Genomic DNA, 8,174 nt, shown 5'->3' on the forward strand with positions numbered 1-8,174 from the left:
ATCAATATAGTCAGTCACATGTAATGGTATATTCTGATGCTAGCAGCATAGCTGCCGGAGCATGTACAGTAGAGTTGGAAAGTAAAATTTTTCACACTATGTGGAAATCCACTGAAATGTTAGAGAGTTCCACGAGGAGGGAACTAAAGGCCATAGAATTGGCGTTGATGTCTTATCAACATGCATTTGCGGGAAAATCCTTAAAATGGCTAACTGATAATCAAAATTGTGTCAGAATTGTTCAAGCAGGAAGCATGAAAGAAAAACTGCAAGATATAGCAATTTCCATTTTTTCAATTTGTTTACAAAAGGGAATCTCCATTAACATACAATGGATTCCGAGAGGTGAAAATTCGAAAGCTGATTATATCAGTAAAATCCTTGATTATGAAGACTGGGGAGTCTCAGAATTGTTCTATACTTTTATTAACGACCTTTGGGGTCCTTATACAGTCGATCGTTTTGCTAGTTCTCGTAACACAAAATTAGAAAGATTTAACTCTTTATTCTGGAATGTAAATACAGAAGCTGTAGACTGTTTTACTCAGAATTGGTCTGGTGAAAACAATTGGATTGTACCACCTATTTACTTAGTATTGAGAGCTATAAAACATGTAATTGCTTGTAAAGCTAGAGGTACTTTAATTGTACCAAAATGGATATCTGCGACCTATTGGCCTTTCATTTTTGATAAAAATATGAATTACAGAGATTACATATCTGATGTTATTGAATTTAAAAATACAAGTGGTATTTTTGTCAGTGGTTCTAATAGACAATCCATTTTTGGCACTGAGCCTTTTATTGCTCCAGTATTGGCAGTGAAGTTAGATGCGACAAGGATAACAAGGCCCTAGTGCACTAATGTGTATTATAGCTGGCGAGGTTAAAGTTGCGAGGCCCTAGTACACGAACGTGTATTGTAGCTGGCGAGGTTAAAGTGACGAGGTCCTAGTACACGGATGTGTATTCTAGCTGGCAAGGTTAAAGTTACGAGGCCCTAGTACATGAATGTGTATTGTAGCAGGCACGGTCGTTGTTGATAAGGCCCTAGTGTGTATATACATTGTAGAAAGCATGGTTGTATTCAACACGGCACTAATGTATATAGCATTGTAGCTGGCATGGTCAAATAAATATTGGACAAGGTCATGTTATGTTAACAGTGGCATGGTTCACTTGTATATAAGTTTTTAATACTTTGACATTTTATAATGTTTGTTTCACGATTGCACATTTTTCAGATATTTTTCGAGTTGGTAGATGGAAACAGAATTCAGATATTTCGGATGAACTTTCTACATTGAAAGCTAGATTACCAGAGTACTGCTTGAGCTCACGTTCTCTGAACACTCGTAAAAAGTACCAGTATGCCTTTAATGCTTTCTGTAAGTGGACTAAAATACATAATATTACTCCATTACCTTCATCTGATTATACAGTTTCTCTATAGTTGATTCACATTTCACAGAATGCAAAATCGGCAAGCAAGATAAATGAAGTAATATACGCCATTAGCTGGGCACATAAACTGGCTGGATTTAATAATCCTTGTACATCTGAATTAGTAACGTTTGTAAATGAAGGAGCACAGAGAAAATTGGGACATTTTATCACTAAGAAAGATCCTATTACACCAGACATTTTACGAAAGATTGTTCATACTTATGGTACTCTTAATAGTAATCTTAAAGACTTAAGAACTGTTTGTATGTGTTTATTAAGCTATGCAGGTTTTTTAAGGTTTTCAGAACTAGTTAATTTGAGAGGTATCGATATAAAGATTTATTCTACACATGCAAATTTATACTTGGCTAAAAGTAAAACTGATATTTACAGAGAAGGGAGGGATGTGGTTATTTCTAGAACTAATCTTGTAACTTGTCCTGTCTCTATGCTAGAACGATGTCTCAAATTAGCTAGTATTACATCAAATTCTGATGAATTTGTTTTTAGATCCGTTAATTTTTGTAAGTCTGATAATTCTTATAAACTTAGAAGTACAGGTCCGTTGTCATACACGAGAGCTCGAGAAATACTACTTTCAAGTTTACAGAGTATAGGCTTAGATAGTAAAAAAATTGGACTGCATAGTCTCCGTTCAGGAGGGGCATCGGCTGCTGCAGCGGCTGGTGTAGAGGACAGATTGTTCAAAAAGCATGGTCGGTGGAAAAGTGACACGGCCAAAGACGGTTATGTTAAAGAGTCTTTGAAGGATAGACTTTCTGTAACAAATAATATTGGAATTTAATGATGTATTTTTTCGTTTATTTTTTCTTTACCCTTTCTTTATTTTTCGAAGCTTTGCTGCACACTGTCAGGCGAGCTGATCCCATACAAAGGTGTTGAGTTTATTTTGTAAATAATTTATGTTCGCTTGAAGTTATGAATTAGAACATAAATATATTTATTAAAGTTATGTACACCGGTATGTAAACATTACCACGTGTATTTGTTTATAAAATTACACGTGTTTGAAAGTATATAATAGGTTAAATGTTTTTCATTGGTCGAGTTAGAACTGACCATAATATTTGAATAAGGTCATTTCAAATATTTCGTGCTATACTTTTGGCGGTTTTGTATATTAAAGATATTGTCATTCGAGGTTCGCTTTTGGTGCAGTAAAGTTTCCCACCCTCCCACCCGACTTAATGCATTTTATTTGTGTTATTTTTTATTAATGGGAATAATAATGTGTGTAAGAACAGAATCTTTATTTGATTCATAAAATGTATTTTCGTACATAATGAAAATTGTTTTTATTTTTGTAGATTGGTTTTTGTGTTTGTTACCTGCAGCGGCCTAGGCAGACAGTAACACTGATGAACATTTTTTACGTTGCATTTGTCTTTAATAAAATTAAAGCTTTGCTGCACACTGTCAGGCGAGCTGATCCAATACAAAGGTGTTGAGTTTATTTTGTAAATAATTTATGTTCGCTTGAAGTTATGAATTAGAACATAATGATTTTTTAATTAAGATACGGCTACACTCCTACTAGCCGTAGTACCATGACTACAAAACGCATCATATTCTGTTTTACTATTTATATCCCTTTCGATAATTTCATCAAAATGTGTTTCTTGAAAAAAACTTATGACACTTTTTTGAGCGGTAACCCATTCTATAACTCTATTTCTTTTTTCTCTTGAATTAATTCCGTTTACGTTGAGACTACATAGATTAACTGTATTTGTAAATGTCATAGTTAATAATATATAAATTATGATTATACTTAAGTTTCAACACACTACACACAGTTACAATTTTATAACACTCAGAGATATGTAATACAGTTACATCAATTGGTACACAATTAAAATACATATTCATTATTTCAGTTAATGCATAGTTGTTACACATATCTATACAACCTACATAATAATCACCTTTCACCCGGTGTGACCTTAAACTATTTTTTCCGCTATTAAACCTCGTGAAAGTAATGTGTATTTTAAGGGAGCTCGCTTCTCAGTTTCGAAGTAATTAACTTTTCAAAACACTAGTTTATATAGATAGGGGGTTAATAAAGGAATCCAAAGAGCAAAACTAATATATAGGTCACCGTGCTTGTTTTCGAGATATAAGCCATTGACATTTTGGCGGGAAAATATTCTCTCTTGACTTTTCATAGCTTTATCATTGACAAGTTAAAGTTCTCAAAAACTGTTAAAAAGTAATTAAAATTTTATAAGACTTTTACAGTTGGCTTATCATTATACATGTAAAAGATTTACTAAAAGAAAAATGGGGGTCACCAAGCAAGTTTTTTCAAGGCATTCAAATGGATAAATCCAGAGGATTCCGAAAATCGGACAAAAAATCTAAAACATGACAAGCCAGCTTCCTTAAAACGCATTGTAAATAAATTTGGATAGTTTGATAGTAGAGGAATTAACGCATGGTAATTGAATAATTTAGAATTTGATGTCCGTGTTTGAAAGGAGAATACTATCATGTAAATATATATAACGATCGTTTCTTGATTAACATCTCATTATTAAATAACTTCAATCGCGAATGAACAGTATAAAGTTTGTAAACATAATTTGACCAATCTGTTCTGTTGCTTAACTATTTAAATTTAAAAACGATTTAGTTACAGTTTTTGCCTTAATAAATAGCTCACAATTTGCACATTACAATAAACAATCTTTTGTATACGAAACGCACGTCTGACGTCCAATATTGTAGTCCTTGTATCTTTGATAAGTGTATTTGCACTATTAAACAATACAGATTATTGTGGATTGCTAAAATGTATTGCTAATTCTCCATATAAACTTGTTCATTCTATTATCTTTTAATTGAAGATACTGAGTCTCTTTAAACGTAAGTTTGTTGCGATTTTTATACAATCATTTTAATATCTAGAATGTAAATTTTCGCTTATATAATACACAACTCTATAGTGTTCTTTCCAAAATCAGGGAAAACCTTTTTCGAAGAGTACATGGTTTAATGATCCATTTGTCTTTCTTTTTCAGTTTATCTTCCAGGATCTTATGTTAATTTTTGTTTGTTTGATTAATTACATCATTAACAAAACAATATGTTCTTCTTTCTTTTACCCTTTGGCAAAATGTTATCTGCGGTCTTAGGTGTGAGTTTTCCCATATTTCTATCAACGCAAACCACTGAGCTCGTAGTTCGCAATTTTATTAGTTGTTTCGTCAAAAAATTGTGTTTCCTCGTTCTTGGTGCGTTTTGTCTAAAATGGTCTTTCAAATATGATACCCGGAAACTGACCCTCTTCTGACGTTGTTAATTTCCAGCCAAACTCGTCATTTGATATGAAATCAACAATCACTCCATTTTTGGAAACATTTGCGATACCATTCGTACCAAAATAGCTAGGAGGTCCCTCAAATAATGCTCTTATTGTGTACACCCTATCACTTTGTATTCTAATAGAAGGTTCAAGATCGAATTCGTATGGTGTTGTGGAACCGTTCGTTGTTATATCTCTTTCTGACGAATGCATTAGAGATAACTGACCACCGAGATCTTCGAGTATTTCTAAATGTATATGATAATCCCCCTCCCCCTCACAGCTACCGTAAAGATATATGGAACGAAGATTTACATTATGTGATGTCAAAAACGATATTGATTCTGGTGTATGCATATCGTATGTTTTGCCTCTTACATACGAGTTATTAGCAAACCGATATATTTTAAATCTATCCGATCGTCTAGTGAATACAGATGGAATTTGCTCCATTTCTGAAACATTGTGATCCTCGTCTGAGGAATCATTATCGTGGTCTCCTTCAAATGCAATATTGGTACCGCCCAGAGTAATCGCGCAGTCCGCTATTTCCTGTTGATGTCTAGAATATTGGTTTGGTCGAAATGGAACTCCGCATGACAACGATGGCGAATATGCACTGCTGACATTTCCAGTTGGTAGTGTAAAATTCTGTGAATCAATGTCGTGATCGGAATCTTCTACTTTTGGTTGAGCACGATAGGTATATTTGTTTGCACCATCTAGAATTACATGGTGAGGTCTCAAATATTCCTTTGGTCGAACTTCCGCTCCACATGTCCTATGCGAATGCACACCTCTGGAATTTTGAAAAGGTCTTGGTAAGTTCAAAGATTCCGAACCGCGATGAATATTCTCGTCAATATGCGATGCTATATTTTCTATTATATCAATATATGATTCTTGTGGTAAAAACTTTTTACATACATTTAATAAATACACTCTATCCATTCTACCATAACGAATCAATTTCAGTATATCGCCTAATACTTTCCATTGATTTTCAAGTTGTATATCGATTTGCTGTCTTTGGCATTCTCGTTCAGACCACAATATGACAGCATCAAATATGTTCTCCTCTCGAACACCCAATCGATTATCCGATATTATTAGTTTAATATATTCTGGCGAAAGTTCTTTAAATCCGTCTGATTTTAAAACCTCCAAAGAATACCGGCATATATAATCTAAGCAAAGTTTTACCGTTCCGTCATCATCAGCATAACTAAGTATAATACAGACGTTTTCTATGGACATTTTTGTTTTTAATCTCTGTAAGCAACGTCTGACCAAGTCGGTCACTAAGTATTTTCGGGCGACATACAGAAGTTCGTAAGTGTCTTGTTCATCAATTCTGGTCTGATCATAATACATATACCTAAAATAGAAAAAGAACAAACATTTTTAGAGATTTCATTTGCAAAATAGAAAGGCATGTACGCAACCTTGATCACAAACACTTCAGGAAACAAAGTTTTATGATTGTTTTGGCTCACTCATCTGTCTGGCATAGTTTTAGCTCTCGCTAAACGTATAAACTGACTACTATAGAACAACTTATTTTCGTGAGTGATTTATTAAGTGACTTGTGTGTATACAAAAAATACTCAAATATAACTCGTCTTGAATATGTAAAACTTGTATTTTTTTTATTCAACTATAGCGGTCCTACTAAAAAGCGCCCGGGAGAAGAAAAAGCGCCTGGGGAAAAGAAAAAGCGCCCGGGGAAAAGAAAAAGCGCCCGGTCAAGGAAAATTAGCGCCCGGAGAAGAAAATTAGCGCCCTGGAGAAGAAAATAATAATATTTTATAACAATATTTTTTCCCTTAAAAAATAACTAAACATTGCTTGTTTTGTCCTTAATATAAATGGAGATATGTACGATACTACAAAGTTTTGTTGTACTTTTACATTTTAGATTTCAAAATTGTATATAAGTAAGTAAATAAATATAAATAAGAGTATATATAGAAGAATCATGAAAGACATTGTCCTCGATCAAAATGTATATTTTGTTATTTAAAAATAATCGTGGCCTGAGGTCTAATATTTTCGCAACTGCATGGTGAGCACTTTTTTATACGGATGACAAGTTGAATGCGTCCAAAATTACTAGTGTATCGGCAGCGTACATAGTTTTCGACAACGCCCGTCGTACGTCGGTGCTTTACGATGTGTGAAGCCGATATTATGTCATCAATCTTTAGGAACTGAATGTTTCATATTCTGTTTCTGTTTAGAAGTTCACACAGCCATATTCATATTTTAATTTATTTAAGGAATAACTGCATTTTGGTTTATGCCTATGAAGAAATAACATTAAGAAAATATGGTGCACACTGAATAATCTGCGTAGCGTGTTATTCTAAATTATGCAAATCATGTGTTATGTTATTTCGAATAGACAGAAAAAATATTAAACTAAATTCCGTTTTAAGCCGTAGTAAATCATGATAAAACGTTGACGACGTCACGGTCACATTACAAAATTATGTCTATGAGCTGATAGACAAAAAAATGTTAGTCAATCAGAGGAAGCGTTACACCCAAAATTAAATTATATGTATAAATGAATCTCTCACTTTCCATGTTTTATTGTACGTTTTAGGAGATAACTGACTGTATTTTATTTTAAGCTTGGCCTTCGTAAAACGTAGATTTTACTGTCGCAAATTGAATTTACCTAGCGACTACAGTTATCTCCATTCTAATGCAACATATTAAGATAAATGTCATTTGATAAATATTTTGGCTCAAAAATGGCATAAATGAAAAAGTCTGCGAAACTGTTGCATCGTCTTTAGCATCTGAACAATGTGACGTTATATGAATACTCTAGATTTCAAACATGAATACTAAACGTATTTTTACTTTTTATACGCTTCAGAATGGTTTCAATATAGACATAAGAAGATTTTGAGTCTCAAAATGTCATTATCTTTTTATTATTTTTTGAGAAATTACGTATCCCCCAAAAATCAATTCAAAATGGTGGATGTCTTAGTTACGGACTGGTAGAACGTGGAATCTTTTTTTTTGTAATTTATTTTTATTTCATCTGAAAATACACCAAGTATTGTGATACATAATTATATAGTTAATTCATAATACATGTACTGATATTAAATTTTCAATAACAGTCTAAAATTAAAATGTCAATTGTTCTTGAACAATTGAGAGGTCTTTCCTTTTCGGAATGTAAAATACATGTTCCAATAGTCGTAGAATGCATTGAAAAGCTCTCAAACACACATAAAACCGTTAGAATATGACATAAACAACAATTTCGCTTTTAACCTTTTCAGAAACCGTTAACGGGGGTTATGCCCCTTAAGAACATGTCAAATCCTTTCGGTCAAAATGTAAAAAAATTGTGCCTCAGTCACCTAAACATTTTTCA

At 33.2% G+C, this 8,174-nt stretch overlaps 2 protein-coding genes across 2 annotated transcripts; one reads left to right on the top strand and one right to left on the bottom strand.

Moving 5' to 3' along the window:
- Window positions 1-1,696: 1,696 nt before the first annotated feature.
- Window positions 1,697-2,648, top strand: LOC143061123 (uncharacterized). Its single transcript, XM_076233679.1, has one exon. The coding sequence runs from the start codon at window positions 1,712-1,714 to the stop codon at window positions 2,249-2,251; it is 540 nt and encodes a 179-aa protein (XP_076089794.1). The 5' UTR covers window positions 1,697-1,711; the 3' UTR covers window positions 2,252-2,648.
- Window positions 2,649-4,714: 2,066 nt separating this feature from the next.
- Window positions 4,715-7,480, bottom strand: LOC143061122 (BTB/POZ domain-containing protein 6-A-like). Its single transcript, XM_076233678.1, has 2 exons — window positions 7,458-7,480; window positions 4,715-6,152 (listed from the first exon to the last, which is right to left on the bottom strand). Exons 1-2 carry the CDS (start codon window positions 7,478-7,480, stop codon window positions 4,715-4,717), a joined length of 1,461 nt encoding a protein of 486 aa, XP_076089793.1.
- Window positions 7,481-8,174: the final 694 nt, after the last annotated feature.

Source organism: Mytilus galloprovincialis, unplaced genomic scaffold, assembly GCF_965363235.1.
Source record: "Mytilus galloprovincialis unplaced genomic scaffold, xbMytGall1.hap1.1 HAP1_SCAFFOLD_228, whole genome shotgun sequence".
In the NCBI taxonomy this organism is placed as follows: Eukaryota; Metazoa; Mollusca; class Bivalvia; order Mytilida; family Mytilidae; genus Mytilus; species Mytilus galloprovincialis.

Coding starts and splice junctions, on each gene's coding strand:
- LOC143061123 (XM_076233679.1), top strand. CDS start 1,712: ATGTGTTTATTAAGCTATGCAGGTTTTTTAAGGTTTTCAGAACTAGTT.
- LOC143061122 (XM_076233678.1), bottom strand. CDS start 7,480: ATGGAGATAACTGTAGTCGCTAG. Junction 6,153..7,457: donor GAGATAACTGTAGTCGCTAG/GTAAATTCAATT, acceptor TTTCTATTTTAG/GTATATGTATTATGATCAGA.